This window comes from Mizuhopecten yessoensis, unplaced genomic scaffold, assembly GCF_002113885.1.
Source record: "Mizuhopecten yessoensis strain PY_sf001 unplaced genomic scaffold, ASM211388v2 scaffold715947, whole genome shotgun sequence".
Lineage (NCBI taxonomy): Eukaryota > Metazoa > Mollusca > Bivalvia > Pectinida > Pectinidae > Mizuhopecten > Mizuhopecten yessoensis.
This window is the reverse complement of record NW_018479871.1, coordinates 10,720-30,486: the sequence shown is the minus strand read 5'-3', so window position 1 is coordinate 30,486 and position 19,767 is coordinate 10,720. Positions and strand designations below refer to the sequence as shown.

Here is a 19,767-nt window from a genome sequence, read left to right as displayed (position 1 = left end):
TTATTACTTTCGTGCTCTTGTCTCAGAGCAGACAGTTCTTGTCTTAAGGCATCTAATGTGTTTCCTTCCTCCCTTGCGTTATAACGTTGGCTGGTTTGTGTTCCTGCCATTTTCCCATATTTGACCACTTCTTCCAGTGTACGAGCCTCCTTGCCCAACACAAACGCCTTCACAGTGTCGTCCAACTCATTGATGATAATGTCTACTATTTCAGCCTCATTTCTTTCCAAGTCCCTTTCCTAAGGCTTGCACTTAGTCTACGAATGCAACTATCTCTTGTCCCTGTTGTTTTAGACTTAGAAACTTTTGCACTTTCCTAGGCCTGTCTATGTCCTTTGGGGGAAAAATCTTTCCCAAAATTTCTCTGCCAATAGTTGGTAATTATCCTGAATGGCCTCATCCTGAGTATACAGCCATTTTTCTGCTGTACCTTTTAAATACAGGCATAGCTGTACCGCCTGCTCTTCTTCTTTCCACTTTTTTAATTTTCCAGTTTTTTCGAATTTTCCCAACCATATTTTTGCATCTGTAACACCGTCAAATTTTTCCAACACAGGTGTACTGTGGTCTTTGTTAGCCATTTTACTGTACCACTAGATGTTCCATTCCGATACTTTCATGTAAATGGATGTAAAGGCATGGGGTTTGGTTGATAGATACCCCTACCCGGATTCTCCACCAAGTATGTGACCGATTTCGGTCTGGGGAATTAGTACTCAAGTCCGTTTCCAGTTCATTTCTTTATTATTGCCAACTTCCAGTTCCTACTTCTGCATACCATTGCTAGCACCTTCTGTCTTAGCTCACTTTCAATCCTGATCTAATCTGGCTCACTTTCCATCTTCCTACTCTGACTCTGTTCTGCCTCTCTGTACTTCCGTCTGCCTTCTCTGTACCTCAGTCTGCCTTCTCTCTGTACCTTAGTCTGCCTTCTCTCACACTCTCTCTCTGTATCTCTCACTTATACTAAAAACTAAGAAGTGTCTAATATGCAAATTAGTTAACTAACATTTATATTGGTCAACTGTAGATGGACAGCCATCAGGTGGTCAATAGAGGTTCCCAGGGCTCCAGCCTGTACCTTCAATTATTACTAATTGACCAGATCTCCATTCCTCTTTAGATGACCGACCAGTTAGCTTCCTGTCCTTTCATCAACCACACAACCATTCATATTTTGTTTCACAATAACTCCTTGTTCTCAACACTCTGTCTTCATTTCTTTCACTTTCATCTGACATCTATTTAATTCTGTTCTCACGATTACCATTTCTAATTACATAACACACTGTCTTCAAATCTTCCTACTTCACACTGTTATATATGTGTCAATTGTGTTATTGGTAAAATTGATAACAAACATCAAATAGTTCACAGGCTATCTCCGGATGCATTCATACTAGATTTCAGTCTGTTTCACTCAGTTCAGCACCCGGTAGCTATGGTTACTAATACGTAAAGTTGTATTTACTGAAAATGGGTAAAATATCTGTTTTCATTCTAATTACACTATTTTAGATGTTTTTTCCACTTGACTCAGCATACAGATTAAATAAGCAAAGTCAGTAATGTCAATACATTTTATTTCCATAATTACAGCTGAAGAAAATCTTTTTTTCTAGCGAAATATGTTAAATGAACAATTTCTGAGGGTCACTGTCAATTGTAGGCGAGGAAAGTAAATAACGGTTGCTATGGTGGCACTTGTCTGATGTTTCAGAATGTCTGACATTTCTGTGCCGTTCATTGGTTACGGAAGTGTGTCTGTTGCTAGATTGTTGTTGAGATGGGTTTCCTAGTGTTCAATTTTTTGATATCAGTGATCCTCGATGATGTCATAGATGCCCATTGATGACGTCATAGTTATGATGACATCACAGTTACTATGACGTCATCAAACAAGACAGTAACATCATAGTATCACTGAACTGTTTGTTTTTCACATGCACATGATATCAAGGCATCATATTTCACCCAAAAAGAAATTTTATTCATGAAAACTACAAACCTATTCAAGTTTTCATTTTTCAGATTACCTCCCTTTGTTGGTAGTTTGAGAGCAGAATTGGTAAATACACTTTTCAGGAGAATTCATATTACTCGGTCACTATTAAAGTGAGAAAGGAAACGGATACATCATTGTGTTCATTGTCGCATTTTCCAGACATTTAAAAGGTTTTGATTAAATTTTGGGGAAAAAAAAGTGATGTATAAGGTAGCAGAGTACAGTAGAGGGTTGTGGCCATGGGTGATATTTTTGTTAAATGGCTAACCCCTGTATAATGATATGTAAAAAAAAATTAAAAATAAAACTGTACTAAAATNGGGCCCAATAGGGGAAACATAGCAAATTATTCTTTAAAATCCTTCTTCTTCTGTCGGAATGAAAGGATTTGTTCCATATTTGGTGTGGAGCATCCTTGGGTAAAGGGAAACCAATTTTGTATAAATGGTGGGTCTGGCCCCCCTGTGGGCTGAGGGGCGGGGCCCAATAGGGGAAATATAGCAAATTCTTTAATATCCTTCTTCTTCTGTAGGAATGAAAGGATTTGCTCCATATTTGGTCTGAAGCATCCTTGGGTGAAGGGGAACCAATTTTGTATAAACGGTGGGTGTGGCCCCCCTAGGACCTAAGGGGCGGGGCCCAATAGGGGAAAAAGAAGGAAAACCTTTATAATCCTTCTTCTATCATATGGATGAGGGGATTTTATCCTAATTAAGTCTGGAGTATCCTTGGACAAAAGGGACTAAATTTCGTATAAACAGCGAGTGTGGCCCACCTGGGGACAGAAGGGAGGGTCCCAATAGGGGAAACATAGCAAATTCTTCAAATACCTTCTTCTTCTGTACGAATGACAGGATTTTGTCCAAATTTGGTATGAATCATCATTGGGTGAAGGGGAAGCCAATTTTGTATAAATGGTGTGTCTAACCCCCCTGGAGGGAGAGAGGCGGGGCCCAATAGGGGAAATAGAGGTAAAACCTTTAAAATCCTTCTTTTACCATATGGATTTAGGGATTTTATCCTAATTTAGTCTGGAGCATCCTTGGGCCAAGGGGACTCAATTTTGTATATGCAATGGATGTGGTCTCCCAGGGGGCAGAATGGCGGGGGCCAATAGGAGAAATAGAGGTTAAACCTTTTAAATCCTTTTTCGACCATCGGGATTAAGGGATTTTTCTGGAGCATCCTTGGACAAAGGGGTCTCAATTTTGTATAATTGGTGGGTATGACCCCCCCACCCCCCCTAGGGCTTAGGGGTGGGGCTCTGTTTGAAGTTTGTTCTCGCTTTATCTCGAGTACTGGATGGATCTTTCTAAAATTTTATATGCACCTACCATGGAGTGCTATATTTTTACTTCATACCAATTATTTAAAACATATTCAGGTGAGCGATACAGGCCCTCTGGGCCTCTTGTTCAGATAACCTCCCTTTGTTGGTAGTTTGAGAGCAGAATTGGTAAATAAACCTGTCAGGAAAATTCATATTACTTGGTCACTATTAAAGTGAGAAAGGAAACGGATACATCGTTGTGTTCATTGTCTTATTTACCAGACATTTAAAAGGTTTTAATTAATTTTGGGAAAAAGAAAGTGATGTATAAGGTAGCAGTATACAGTAGAGGGTTGTGGCCATGGGTGATATTTTTGTTAAATGGCTAACCCATGTATAATGAAAAAAATATAAAAACATACAACTACTAAAATTAGTATAAGCATGATGAAGTGGGCTAGGTGAGCTTCACATTTGTAAAAAAGAAAGAAGATTTTTTTGGTTCGAGAATAAAATTTTGGCCATAATCCGAAAGGGTGCGTACACATGAAAAGCTAGCTTTACAGGAGGTACAATTTTGACAACAGCACACGACGCAAAATTGCAAAAAATCAAATTTTACAACTTTACTCGGACCCAGATAATTCTGCAACCAGGTAGGTTATCTTTTATTTCAGACAGAGCTTTGGAAAAAAATTACTAATTGCGGGGGTCAAATTTTGGGTTAAAAATAGCATTTTTTGGTAATTTTTGATGTGGTAACCATGGTTTTCACACAAGTGACATACATAGAAAAAAGAGGTTTATACACTTCTCAGTACTTTATATGTATTGTAAATGTAATGCAGTTGACAAATGTATATACATGTATGCATGTGTTGTGTAGGGTAAATCCGCTGTGTTTACATTTCCTCGACATGTGCCTTGTTTATCAGAGTAGGCCATTTCTACTCTATACTGCTACCATAGCCTATGATATTTTGGGAAATTTGTACAAAAGTTTATATCAATATGAAGGGACAAGTCTACTCTTTACAATACTGTAGAAGAAAAGTCTGTGTGACGTCATTCGTGTCATCAGTAGTTACTCAAAGTGGGATACCTGCGAAAAACAAAATGACACTTCTGTACCTGGTGTGGGCACCTTTTGCACGAATCCCTGCACGGATTCTTCTATGCATTGAATTCATGAGAACATTTATTTGCCTTAAGGGAATGTTGTTCCATTCTTGTGTTAATGCTGCGATCAACTGGACGCAGCTACTTGGGGGGTTTTGACATTTCCTAATACGCCTGTCCAGCTCATCCCACAGATGCTCAATGGGAGACATGTCGGGGCTATATGGGGGCCATTCCAGAGCTCGAGGCTGAACGTTGTTTGCCGTGAGAAATCACGACAGACTCTGGCAACATGCGGTCGAGCATTGTCTTGCTGGAAAATTAGGCTATGACGTCTGAGAAGTAGAAGGACATGTGGTGGGAGGATCTGGTCTCTGTATCGAACGGCATTGAGGTTTTGATCCAGGACCACTAAGGGGGATTTTGCTCCATGGGAGATGCCTCCCCAAACCATTACAGAAGCCCCACCGAATCTATCGCGTTCAACAACGCATGCGTCGGCGAAACGCTCACCGCGTCTGCGATATACCCTTTTTCTTCCGTCTGAGCGATACAGACAGAATCTAGACTCGTCGGTGAACATAATACGCCTCCATCGACGCATCCCAAACGTATTCAGGCCATGTCTGCGCATCTAGTCAAGACGCACTTGCCGCCTCCGTGGTGTCAGAGGTGGCCCAACATAAGGTCGACGTGCAATGAATCTCTCGGCACGCAAGCGGTTCCTGGCAGTTTGAGGACGAATGGGTCTGCCTGGGTCACTTAGGTATGCGACGCAGTCTCTACAGCAGTCTTGAATCTGTTGCGCAAGTGCGACAATCGAATCGCCCTGTCTTGTCGTGCGGTTGTTACACGCGGACGACCACTCCTGGGATGATTGGAAACTAGCCCAGTAGCACGGAAACGTGTACAGAGACGGTTAATTGTACACGGGTCAACACCAAACTGCCGTGCGACAGCAGTTTGGCTATGACCATCCATCAACATCGCAATTACTCTACCCCTCTAAATTTCCGTTAAGTGTGGCATCTGAGTCAATGGCAAAATCAAAATCCCAACGTGAAAAATGAATGTTGCTGAACTTAGAGTATCCGTTGAGATTATATGTTTGAAAAACTCCGGCTTGGCTTGATCACGCCGCGTGATATGGACTAAAGAAGCTCACAAAGTCACACAATGACATCGTCACGCTTGGCTAATTTTAGGATAGATTGTTGAGAAGGGAGATCGTTCTTGATGTAATACCTGACCAAATATTCCATTATTTCCTTACAGCTAAGGTTTACTGCAGGGGAGGGGGGGGGGGACTTTGTGCGTTTCTTTTTTTGTTCAGTATATATCAAACATTTCAAGAACTTAAAGACATGCATGTAAATTATTACTTAAATATCCAGGTAAGCAATACAGACCTTTACCCTTTTGGCCTCTTTTATTATTTTGGATGAGATTATTTTTTATTGTTTTTTAGCTCACATCGCAAGAAGAGCTTATGCCATGACACCACATCCATCCATCTGTCCGGCGTCAACTATTTGTATAAACGACTTCTTATAAATAACCAAAATGTCCAGGGTGATGATGTTTGGCCAGTAGCAGGCTAAGATGAATAGCTGCTTCGGGAGTTAACATCAATGACCTTCACCCATATTCAGGGGTCACAGGGTTCAAATGTGTTTAAAACATTTCAAAGGTGTTTTGCAAATAACCAACATGCCTATTTAAGCTGTAACATGATGAGAAAAAGAGCTACAACACTATATTAAACAGGGTTCAAATACATTTAACACATTTAAACGACTCTTTCTGAATAACCAAAAGGTCTAGCTAATATTTAATCAGATACATGTTCAAATCAAGATATATAATGTTTGATCAAATAAATGACCTTTACCTATATTTAAGGTCAAAGGGGTCAGCTGTGTTGAAAACATTCAAATGCATTTTATATACGAAAGGTATAGGACGGTGCAATTTGACAATAACATGCTCAGATGAAGAACTATCATGTCTGTTCATATGAATGACTTTGACCCACTATCAAGATCACATTGTCAAATGTGTACATTAAAAAAACCTCTTCTCAAAAACAAATGGTTTAAAGTTATGATATTTGGATGAAAAGCTGTTACATTTGTTTTTGAATTACTTGACATAGGTAATGATAATTTGCCTTTAAGTTTATCTTTTTCCACTTTTAAGGCCACGAGTATGAAAATAATACCACGTGAGGGATGCTGGCCCAATGAGCCTATATAAACTCTTCCTGTCCTTTAGAGATGCTTCCTTAGTCCAACATCCATTTGTCCATCTGCCCAGCCATCGTTTTGCTTTAGTCCATAGCATCAGATTAGATTCTGACCAAATTTGGTCGGGAGCATTGTTGGACAAAGGAGACTCAAACTAAAATAATGTCTGATTGATATCATGTGATATCGACAACAAGTGTTGTTTAGAAGATGTCTGATTGACAGTATTTTTTAAATAACTTGCTTGTTTTATTGTGACTCTTAATATTATTTTCAATTTGGTTAGTTGTACATTAGATTAGGAGACAATAGTAATATATAAATCTAATAATCGTATGCATATCTTCATTTTTCAGGTTAAAGTTGAACCAAGCTGAACCTCATAATGGCTGAAGGTGGACCCCTTCCGGAACTAGACTTACACTTACTAGAGTGTCCAATCTGTCTGGAACGACTTCGGCAACCCAAGTCCTTACCATGTCTCCATTGCTTCTGTCAGGATTGTCTTGGGACCTACATCACCAAGGAGTTGTCTGGCAAGATAGCTTCGGCGACATCCTTTCCGTGTCCAGTTTGTAGAGGATTGGCTACGCCTGTCAACCAAGCGGAAACAAAGGAAAACTGGGCTAAACAGTTCCCAACCAATGGTGTGATCCAAGAACTGATCAAGCTTAAGGAGCAGTCGTCTGATCCACTGTACTGCACACCCTGTCAATCAAAAGGAAATATGTCCAATCCTGCCAAGTTCTGGTGTAAGAAAATGGAATCCGGTTTTTGTGAGACTTGTAAAGTTGATCACCACGATGTCATACATATTGAATGTGATATTTTAGATGTTACCACGTATGATAACAGTAGACCAAATCAAAATACCTCTGTGCCTCACTGTGACAAACATGGGGAGAATATAGTTTGGTACTGTGAGGATCATAAAGTGCTCGGTTGTAACATATGTGTCTTCAAAGACCACAGGCGTTGTGAGCAGGTGACAACATCGACAGAGTATTTTCATATGTTAAAGACTGGATCACAGCTACAAGACATGCAGGCAGCGCTGAAAATTGGGGCAGATGTCATGGCATCATTGGTAAAGGACTTTGACGAGCAGCTCCAAACAATGGTAGAGAACCAAGAAATTGCTTTGCAGAGTATCACAGAGCTACGCCAAAGAGTTGACAAACGACTGGACAAACTTCAGAAAGAGGTCACAGATGAATTGATCAAATCCTTCAAAGAAGAAAAAAGGACTTTCGAAGCATCACTACGGCAGTGTCAACGTCTAATGAACGGTATGCTGAATACACATACGATGTCCGTCACAGCCGTAAAGAAAAACGTCATCATTGAGACGATAGTGTTGTATCAGAGAGGACAGGCAGAAGTGGAGTCGTGTAAGGCCCTGGTCATGGAGATGAACGAATCGTTCACGTCTGTCAATATTCAGCATAATACCGAACCAGGACTTGAAACCTTTTGTGATGACGCTATGGGGAATATTGTCATTGAAAAACAACCTAGATGTTTGCCTGGCAGTCATGATAAACTAGTACCAACCCTGTTGCATTTAGAACGTTGTGTGAAAGAAATAAGGAAGTTCAACATAAAGACTAGGTCAGATGAGGTCGATTGTGATGCAGTTGGTGTTGTGTACCTTCCAGATGATCATATAGTGGTAAGTGATCTCAACAACCAGAAACTGAAACTGTTTACAGACAAAGGACAGTACCTGGATGAATTGGCCATAGATGGAAAACCCTGGGATATGTGTTTGGTGAACAACAACACGGTGGCGGTCGCTGTTAGCAGTCCGGGAGGTGTCAATGTCCTGAAAGTGGAGAACTCAAAACTTACACTGTCATACGAGATCAACATGCCAGATGATAAATTGCTTCGTGGAATCACCCATATCAATGGACAGTTTGTCGTTGGTACTGAAGCAGCAGAAGTGTACAGATTGACACAAGACGGTGGTGCTGAGCTGTTATATCAGTATACTGATTGTGTCTGTTCCCTCTCTCATGATCCAAGAAATGGAGACATATTAGTAAGTGGCTATACAGGCATCGAAAGAAATGCTGTATTGTCAAGGCTTTCAGGTGACAAACGTTCCAAGGTTGTGCAGAAATTCGGCCTTGTGAAGTGGGCGACAGGAGTAGACATGGACAAAACAAGCAACATATATGTGTGTGGTTTAGATTCACACAACGTAGTAGAGATGTCTGGAGATGGTACATATGCCAAAGAGCTCCTGACGTCAAGGAATGGGATGTTTCTTCCCTGGGCAATAGCTATTCGTGGAAGAATGTGTGTAATCACTGAAGAGGATGCAAATTATGTCCGTTTATTTCAACTCTATTAAACTATCCACAACTCACTCTGAGAATGTACGCTTTCGATTGTTTTTATAACTACCATATTTGGCATATATAATACATGTAGTATTGTGAAATTATGATAGTTATAATGGTGTGATGATACTGATGATCATAATCATGATATAACGATAAGGATGGAGATGATAATGTAATGATGAGGAGGAGGAGGATGAGAATGGGGATGATTTGTGTGTGTGAGTGGCTGAGTGATGCATGTATGTTCATATGCTATTTAACATATATTGGAAAATGTGTGAAAAATATAATAGAATATAATTATTTTTTTCGAAACATCTTAAAATTCACACACAGAGCTACTATATTTCTGTTTCTCTCTACATGTACTTCTATACACGTTTTCGCTCACCAGCCAGAAAGTCTACGGAACATGTGTGATTAAGTAATTGATCACCTTTTGTTTTGGTGTAAATTATTGGTTAAAACTACTTCATCAATTGCATAGTTATATTTTAGTTAATTGTTCAGCAACAATTATATTTTTTTCGTGTTTCCGAAATTAAGAATTTCCAGTGATTTTATTAATGCTATCATTACAGCATATGGATGTTGAGCGCAATTTTGGTCCGGCACTTGCAATTGGCGAGATTTCTATATTTCATCTTAATATTAGGAGCGTTAGACATAAATTAGACTACGTTGAGGAAGATGTAGTGAAGAGGTAAAATGGACAAAATTTAGCCTACCCCACTCGACTTACATTATTGAAACAGACCAGAAAACTCTATGCTACCGTTTTGGGACAAGGACTTTGGGCGTTATGGGTCATTTCTGGCCTCATAAAACGTAAAAAAATAACTTTAAATTATTTATCATTTTTTGTTATAAACATCATATTCGTTAATTGAGTCTATGTTTCCTGGTGCCGATTTTTCCAGTGCGCATGCGTAAATGCCCTACTGTAGCAACGACATTGCGTTGCTATAAAGAAATATAGTGTTTTTTGATAGTTAGCATGCAGAGATGAAAGCCTCTGCATGTGACAAAAAAACCCAACAACATTCCTTTATATGAATGACAATGTTTAATCATACTATACTTGTATCCAACTCTATTTCTAGAATTGACTCTTCTATAAATTCTATTGATGACTGAGTGTAAAGTGATCACGTCATTTTATTGTGATCATAATTTTGATGATGATGATTTTTGACAAGGATGATGATGATGATGATGATGATGATGATGATCGGGATGATTATTGGGATGATGGTGACGATTTTTATTATCTTGACAAAGGTGATTATGTTGATGATGATGATGACAATTTTGATTATTTTGACAAGGACAATGATGATGATGATGATTGTGGGTTTTAGTGAGTTGAAATAATGGTAAAATTTGGTGCGTGTAGTGCTTAGCTATGAGTAATTGAAATTGTTTGTGTGAGAGAGTTTATGTTTATGTCATGTTAAGGACTTCTCACCCTTCGTAATACACTTATTTTTCTTATCGTATTTTCGTGACGTCATTTCCGTATTGCGTATCTGACATTTCAATACCGTAGTATAAATTATCGTTACACCAGGTAAACAATTTGCGTGACGATGATATGTTAACAACCGAAATCGAGACTTCACTTCGAAATGTATAATCACACGTACTTCAGGAATAAAGCGTCCGATATGAAGACATTAATTGACTAACGGGAAGACACTGACATGAGACCAGACGACTTCATGAAGGTCATTTATGAAGCACATGGAATGCAGCCCGAAAGTGTGTTTCATGTACGGACATCACATTTACCTATCACGTGCTTACACCAGTCCACTAGCTCGAGGTCGTTACGGGTTTTGCTGTCGAGCGAGTTACGCTCTGTCGGGTAAATTATGTTGACCAATGCAGTGCTCTAACTTTCGTGAAAATAGTGTTTGTAAACTATCACAATCCCAAGGAAAATGTATGAATGTGTGCACGTGAGAACGGCATATCATGAGATAGCCTCTGGTTACAATTATATACTTGACATGTAGATATGCAAAGCGCTAGCGGGATGTGGAATAATGTCCAAACTATACAAGATTGGGAGTAATTTATTTCCATAAAAGAACAAAAAATTGAAAATTTTGATATACTGTTTTTGAATAACTTATATCATTTTGATTTACGTGTCTGTAAAAAGAGTTAACTCATTACGTGAATTGTATCCCTCTGCACTCTCATCGGGATTGTTAAGTGATTGTAAAATCTAAAATAAATTAATTATGAAGCCATTGTGAATATTTTGTTCAATTGTTCACTCTTTTTGTGTGGAACTTTGTGTCCTGTCTGTTTTTAGCTTGTAGATAATCACTTTTGTATCCCTACAATTCCAATAAAAAACGCGTTGTTTACCGTGTTTTATATATTTTGTGGTAAATAAGATATTTGTATGCTTAATAAACAATGCTTCTTTTCATTTATTTCTTGTTATTGCTCCGAACAATGCCACACACCAAAAAAATGGAAAATATTAAAATTTAAAACAATTGTTTTTTTGGGGGATTTCCCTCAGTTTCCCCAGTCTAATTGGATGCTGCAATTTTCATTAAATCACCTCTACATAGTGACATAACTATAATGTGAAAGTTTCAACCAATTCTGCTGGTTACTTGCAAAGGGTGGAGCCTAATTAATGAATTGTAATTGTAAAAAAGAAGGCTTTGAAAAAAAATGTTTATTTGATAAAATCGAAATCCGATAGAACAATAACACAGAAATAAAACTATCGGGCTTTAAAAATGTAACTATTATTATTGTTAAATTAAATGAGACTTACCTGTAAGTTGATATTTTATGTCAAATCTGTTCTCTTCTTTGCAGGTACATAGGGGTTAAATGAGATGCGTACAGTCATAATTCAAAGAAGTGACGAAACACTTAATGTGCACTGGTTTACACCAGTGCACCAGACTCTGGTAATAACTATAAGATAAAGAGATATTTCACTCAAACGTACCAGATTGAAAAACCTCCACAACATATATAAACTAAAGACAAAGGGAGGGTAATAAAAAGGGTGGGATGTAACCCCTATGTACCTGCAGAGGAGAGAAGAGGAGAGAATAGAATTGACATCAAATTTCAACTTACAGGTAAGTCTCATTTAATTTAACAATTATGTTCTCTTCTCAGTCGGAACTAGGGGTCACATGAGATGTTCAAAGAGAGTGTTTCCGAACTGGTAAAATAAAACCAGAAAAAAAGACAAAAACAAAGAAAACCAATTTAACCTGTGTACTAAATAAACTCAACACATAATTCATACATGTTAAAACAAACGAGATATCGACTGCACACTCGCATAAAGTTGTAAACAGTAATAGTCACTCCATAATGAATGAAGCACAAGTAAATGTATACCATGCATCGTCCATATCAAAAGTTTTAGGTCTAGGATAGAGTTATTACAGTTTCCACATGCTAATAAGGTATATTTATACATTACACTAAACTGTTTATCTATGGTACAGGGACACTCTCACTTGGTAACAGTCCTGCTTGTTGTACCAACGGCTTGTTATAAAAAAATCCAAAAACACTAGTGGAATTCCATCCAGCTGTTTTCAGAATAGTTGGAATGCGGAAAAGACCCCTTGATGCTGCTGAGGTGGCTGCAGCACGAGTGCTGTGTGAGGTGAAGATAGTCATATCAACCCCTGCACTACCAAGGAAACATCTGATCCACCTGGCTATAGTGGCCTTAGACACTGCTCGATGTGATTCCTGGTAACTAATGAAAAATGTAAATAGAAAGCGTGTGGACTATACACAGCTCCTGTTCCGCAAAGGCTGGCAAAAGGAGTTCTGCCTGGTGAAAACCGGGTCTGCTCTGTTTCAATACATCCCCGAATCGGATTTTAACACTGTCTTTAGTTAATGTCACATTTCGTATAGCCACTAAATGCAATGCCTGTGTCCTCTGTGCTGAAAGCAATGCCAACAACACCACTGTTTTCATAGACAGCATTTTCAGTGTAGCATCCTTCACTATTATACTTTTTATATGCTCCAGTACAATCTAAAGAATCCCAAATCCTCTGCTTTTTGGTAATGCTGGTCCTAATTAAAACACACCTTTGACAAATCTTTAATAATCGGTAATGTACCGCATGGCTGTCGATTTATAGAAATGAAGGATGAGAGTGCAGACCTCACGGTATTAATCGTGCTGTACCCTGCCCCTTTGTGATATGCTTCTGTCAAAAAGTCTAAAATAGTTCCAACAGGGGGTGAAAAGGGATCGATACTCCGTCCACCTGCGTATAGTCCATCCATTTGGCAATATATACATCATATTGTATTTTAGTTGTACTGCGTCATGATTACATGATGATGTCTTCAGCCGCTGCCGAAAGTTGGTAGCTTTGAATCGATTTGCGGAAAGCCGACATGACAAAAGTTAAATCGACTTTGATGTATCTTGTATCTTACCTTTGTTGTTGGTGTTCACTGTTTTCACATATTTTATGAAAAGTTGTTTGTCAAGATAATTGTGTGTCAATTTCTTTATCAAAATACTTTAATTTAACTCATTCCTGTTAAAAATGTAACTTGAAAAGAGTTTTATTCTTGTAAATCTTCATAAATAATCAAACAAACTGCCACATACTATGTAAAAACCTGTTCTCGTAACGTTTCTTGATTGAAATGGTTTTACAAATACTGTTTACTATGTCTGTCAGAGGTTTTATTTGACTTTCGTTGTTGTAAATCTTCATAAATACTAAAACAAACTGTCACATACTATGTAAAAACCTGTTTTCATGACGTTTTCTGATTAAAATGCTGAGAATTTTAAACTTTTTCACATCTGTTAGAGGTTTTATATTAAAAAGAGTATACTTTTGAATAAAAATATGTTATAAAATGTCTGTCAGCATACTTTGGTGTCAATTTTTTTAACAAAATACTTTAATTTAACTAATATCTGTTAAAAAATTTACTTGAAAAGACTTTCGTTGTAGTAAATCTGCAAAATAATCTATCTTTAAACTATACTACTACCACATATTATGCAAAAAACTGTTTACATAACGTTTCCTGATTGTTTTACAAATACTGTTTACTGTCACTGTTAAATTTTTTACTTGAACTGGTGTACAGTTTGAATAAAACCATTGCGAGACTTGTTATATTCTAAAATTATGTTACTTTTTTTGTATACAATGAGAGCGAATCGTATGAAAAGTTATTTGTTGTGATACTTTTGTGTCAATTTCTTGAACAAAATACTTTAATTTGACTCATATCTGTTAAATATTTTACTTGAAAATACTTTGTTATAACCAAATGATGAAAAATAATTTTCTACATTCCACATCTTTGTTGTAAATCTTCAAAATAATCTATGTTTAAACTATACTACTAACACATATAATGCAAAAACCTGTTTCCATAACGTTTCATGATTGTTTACAAATACTGTGTACTACGTCTGTTAAAGGTTTAATTTGAAAAGATATAACCTTTCTTATACAATGACAGCGAATCTTATAAAATGTTATTTGTTATGACACATCTGTATAAGGTAATGTAAACTTCTTGAACAAAATATTTTTAATCTTCTTCATATTTGTTAAAGTTTTACTTAAAAAGACTTTGTAATAACTAAATTATGGGGGAAAATTCTACATTTTACATATGTATATTGTTATAATCGATCTTTTAAAATGACCTCATTCTATGCAAAAAATTTCTAAACAGATTGGCGTTTTTGTTTTATTTGTTGATTATAAAAGTTATTATTTACCAAATTGTATGTATAACCTTGAAGACGTTACTCTATCTATTGGACTTAGCCTTTTGTCATGGTGTTGCTTGAGTGGATATCATTTCACACATTTGGGAATGTAGCTTCTGTTGATTGTTATCTTAAACATTGTTTACATATCTTAAAAATGCCTTAGGGTGAGAAGTCTCAATGAGTTAAATATGGTATAGATTTTATTAACTGATTACAAAATCCTATCTACTTTATTCCGCCTCCTATATGTAAAAAATACTCAAAATCTACCTACGTTACAAAACAGAATGAAAATATTTGTTGATTATGTATTGTTCTTATATGGCATCCTATCTAAATTTTGATGTATATACTTCATGTTCTTACAATTTACTCTGTGTTTAACAAAATGTCTGGTGTGTGATTTGTTTTTTTCTTTCATTCATTTTGTACCTTGTTGTTTACTTTGACAAAACCACTTTCATGAAGATGTTTTAGCTTCAAGTATTATTGTGAACAAAATTAAGTGTGAAAACGTTCTCACATTCCTTACACTATTTGGAAAATGATATACTTTGAAATTTTATTTGACGAAACTGGTGTCATACTTTGGCAAACTTTGTGCCAATATGTTAAAAAAAACTATTTTACTACCTTAGTTTTTAAAGTATCTTGTGAAAAGTTATACTTTTGTTCCTATTTCATGAAATTTATTTAAAAAAAAAATTAAATGATGGGGAAAAAATCAGTTATATCTTCTTGTTGTAGATCTTTTGAAAACTACCTCATACTATGCAAAACTGAATGGTGTGTTTTTATAGTCGTCTTTTACAAATATTGTGTACTACTTAAAATTTCTTACTTAAAAACATTGTAAAACAACTCTATTTAAAGGTTGTACCATATATTGTTTAAATAACCTTTTTTTGCATATAACATATCATATGAACAAAACTGGTTTCAACTTGTGAAATGTTTAACAAAAGATGTGTATATATTTTGTTGATTATAAAATTGTCTGATTGGACATACTGTGTTTTCTTCTTTGTCAATCTTATGCATACACATTGTTATATCTAACTATTGGACTAAGCCTTCGTCTATTTGTAAGTACTGTTGAATGGTGTTGTTGGATTGGTATGTACATATGATAACTTAAATAGGCCGCATTCCATTCGGTAGCCATTATTTCATGTCGATGAAACAGTCATCGTACCAAAACCGGGGCAACTGTGCTATGGTCGTTAGTGTGAGGTCTTCCTCGACTTTGCGATCGATAATTTGTTACTTGTATACACAACGTTGGCTCCAGGCAGGTTTTCCCCGACTAACCTGGGAATCATGTTTTAGGAACGGTCAGTGTTTGACAAATACTCAAAGCAAACTACCTCATACTATGCAAAACTGAATGGTGTGTTTTTATAGTTGTCTTTTACAAATATTGTGTACTACTTGAAACAAAACCGGTTTTAACTTGTGAAATGTTTAACAAATGATGTGTATAGATTTTGAGTGTTAGTGAGATAAAATCATTAAAATGTATCAGGTAGTGTGAGGTTGCATTACTTTTATTTGGATGATAATCTTTAAATTGTTTGAGGTTATCTAGATGTGAACCACCTGCTGTATAGAGTGCTGTGTATATATTTGTTATAAAAACCCATTGTTGTTCTAACATTTTGTTAAAATATAAATTTAATGATAAAAAGCATGTTCGTTTACACACAATTTAATTATTTAAATATTCATACTGACGAAATGTTCACGTTTACAATATAATGAAGACAAGACAGACACTCGGGTAACATTTTAATTACAATACATGGGTTAACGAATACATACTCTTCAAAGTCTCCACATAAATGAATAAAAAATGATAGTTGTTATGGTTTTATGAAGCGACTTTCTAACATAGATTGAATGATTTCATTAATCTTCTTCTACGTTGCATTTTTTAGTTTTCCCACTTCTCCATCAGAGCTAGACACATTTGATATATAATCGTTTCTGATTTCTTTGTGAATTTTCCATCGATTCACTTCCTCTATAAAATGTCTTATAACATCATTTTCAAGTGATTGATGATACAAGCATACACAAAATTAAATAAAGAGTCTCGATATAAGTTCTTTCATTCGCCATTTTAGTGGTTGATTTCAGTTTACATATCAAACAAAGAGGCTCAGTCTGACAATGTCTATTTTCTTCACCAACTTTAGAATGTTCCTACTGAAATGTTGTTTCACATAGTCTTCAGAGCGGAAACACCCCTCTTCCATTAAAGGTTGTAACACGTGTGAAGGAATATAGGACTGAATAGTAAATTGATGCCATAGTTTCTCCACTTCTAAATGGTTGACGGTTAACAGGGCTTCTTCAGAATATCCATCTACTATGTCTTCACTATCAAGCATGACACAGGCATGTCCTTGCTGGTTAGCTTGACCCTCCACACATCCTCCACATACAATTTTGATATGACGTCTGTCACGCTCAATGCATAAGCTAGGCATAACAAGTTCCTCTTATAAACGTTTTCCTCGATACGATTTATCATGTAGGAATAAAGTCTCTCCTCAAATATTTGCATTATAAATTACCACGATGCTGTGTAACCTTAGAGGTATAGGGGTATGACCATTTGTAAATACATACAATCGGTCGACCACTTATTATGCTCGATTTCGACGAAATTGCAGGATATCCAGGGGCTTAAATGTACTCCACACATGAAACAGGTGACTTTATCGCTATGTCCTGAATAAAAAAAAAAACGTTACGGGCGAGTTCGTTTGAAGTCTGACGCATTTGTTGGGGCCAGTTTTGGAACGTTTGTAAACGATCCTCACATTTCATCATAGACTGATGTACTGGTCGTATGTGATATGAAGTATGACGGATACAATCTGTCGTAATATCTGACATGTATAAAATTGTATATACACTGTAAACTCTCTGACAGTTAAAATAGTCTCCTGTTATTTGTATACTCTTTCCGTCTTCTTTTAAACAGAACTTCAGCTCACCTTTGACTTTTTTCACGATGATTTGTTGTGTAATTCCTAGACGACAGTCTACTTTACTGTGTGATATACTTGTCAGTGTGAGGTCATCCGTGACTATCCGATTGATGATCTCTTGAGCCATTAGTGGTGACTTCAAATGTCTGTCTGGTGTATATACACAATGTCGCCCTCACCGTGCACATGGTTGGTTTTATATGTTTTAACGTCCTATCTACAGCCAGTGGCGTAGCATACAAGATTTTTTTTTCAATCATGTATTTGTATTCAAATGTATTTCTATGATTAGTAAATAAACAATCTTCTTAACAATTTTAGTCTGATAAAATGGTGTTGTTATGTCTATATACACATTGAAAAATTTCGAAGGTTTATGTAGAATTCTAAATGAAAAAAAATACTAAGTGAAGTACAATGTTTAATATTAATCATATATAAGTATGAACGAGATATTGCTTCTGGGGCCTAGTAAAAAAAAAGTTTTTTGTTTTCATCTATAAAACTCCGGCGCTATGCGCCTCGGACGCTCGACCCCCTATACGCATACACTTCGAAATATGATTTGCAACGCAACTCACAGCTAAGGTGAATAAAGGCTAATTTCACAAATTCTTATACATTTACAGAAACTGATTTCTTTATCTTAACATGATTATATTTAGGATCAGGTATGTATTAATCAGAAACGTATATAATACATGCTTTATATGTCCCTGGTTTTAATATATATAGGCTTATATATTTTGTATTTCTTGTATCCGACGTCTGTATTGAACCGTCTCATACTTGTAGTTATTATATGCATGAAAATTGCTCGCAATTACATTGGTCGGATCCTATACACGTGACCAGTCCTCAAAAACTCATGTAGACTGGTTATCCGGTGAATTTCGATTTCTAAATATAGCCTATATGGAATTTTCCCGGAACCTATCGTAGCGCATGAGCAGTTAGACTGGAACGCGATCTGTAAGACGACAAAAGAAGATGGCTGCTGGCGAACGTTTCTCCTCCGTAACCACAGAAAATTACCAAAACTATTCGAGGATAAAGATGCTGTTAACATACAAAAGGCCATTAAAAACGCAGTGCATGTCCTCCATGCTTTTCTTAAGAAAAAGAACCTAGACGATGCCTTCGAAAGCTATAATGCTGAACTGTTGAATCCAAACCTGGCTAAATTTTACACGGAGGCTCGAGTACGAAAATCAGATTTGAGTTTTGTTTTGTTTTATTTTATTGTTGAAGCATATAATAAAACAGTTATGGGCTTTTGAGCTGGTAAATATGTGATATGAACCTGAAAAAGGGATATTGACCTCGGCTTCGCCTCGGTTAATATCACTCTTTCAGGTTCATATCACATTATATTCACCAACACAAAAGTTCATAATTGTATAATAGTATTCGTCAACGCAATGAAACCTAAAAACTTTCCATTTTTTAATACAGATTGTTATTATCTTTCAAGTTTGACCAACATATATACATTTTTCAGCACAAACAGACGTATATACTACAGAGTGGCTTTATATGTCTCTGGCACAAAGCTTTGTGTATAATGTTAACCCACATTTATATTCCAATGGCTCATACCAAGGAATTATCTAAGTCCGTGCTCATACTAAATGATTTTTTAAATTATTATTGATAAACTTTTAGATGAAGAGTTTTATCTTTGTTAATTCTTATGAAGTGTAATTTCAATTTCAATATTTTTGAGCGATCTAATGTTCGTGGTTTAACATCTTCGGAATTTCGATAATTAATGAAAGGGAGGTAACTCGTATTAATAAAATGGTGGGTTTTAATTCAGGCTCCTCGTCAAAATAAAACATGAAGAGAACAAAATTTTTGCATTGATCGTTTTATAGAATCTTCAATAAATCGTATTTAACTATGTTTACACCGGTACATGTATCTAATCTATAATATGAAACTGTAAATTTACAAATATTGTGCATTTACGTTACCGTTCCAAAAGATACGTTTATGTCGGTAGAT

General features: G+C 36.4%; 1 protein-coding gene across 1 annotated transcript in view; it reads left to right on the top strand.

The window, feature by feature from the left end:
* The window catches only part of LOC110441426 (E3 ubiquitin-protein ligase TRIM33-like), a 16,766-nt gene extending 5,362 nt beyond the window's left edge, over window positions 1-11,404 (top strand). Inside the window, exon 2 of the mRNA XM_021484556.1 lies at window positions 6,997-11,404. Coding sequence (XP_021340231.1) covers window positions 7,026-8,999 — 1,974 coding nt within the window. The 5' untranslated portion in view covers window positions 6,997-7,025 and the 3' untranslated portion in view covers window positions 9,000-11,404. The remainder of the gene's footprint in view (window positions 1-6,996) is intronic.
* Window positions 11,405-19,767: the final 8,363 nt, after the last annotated feature.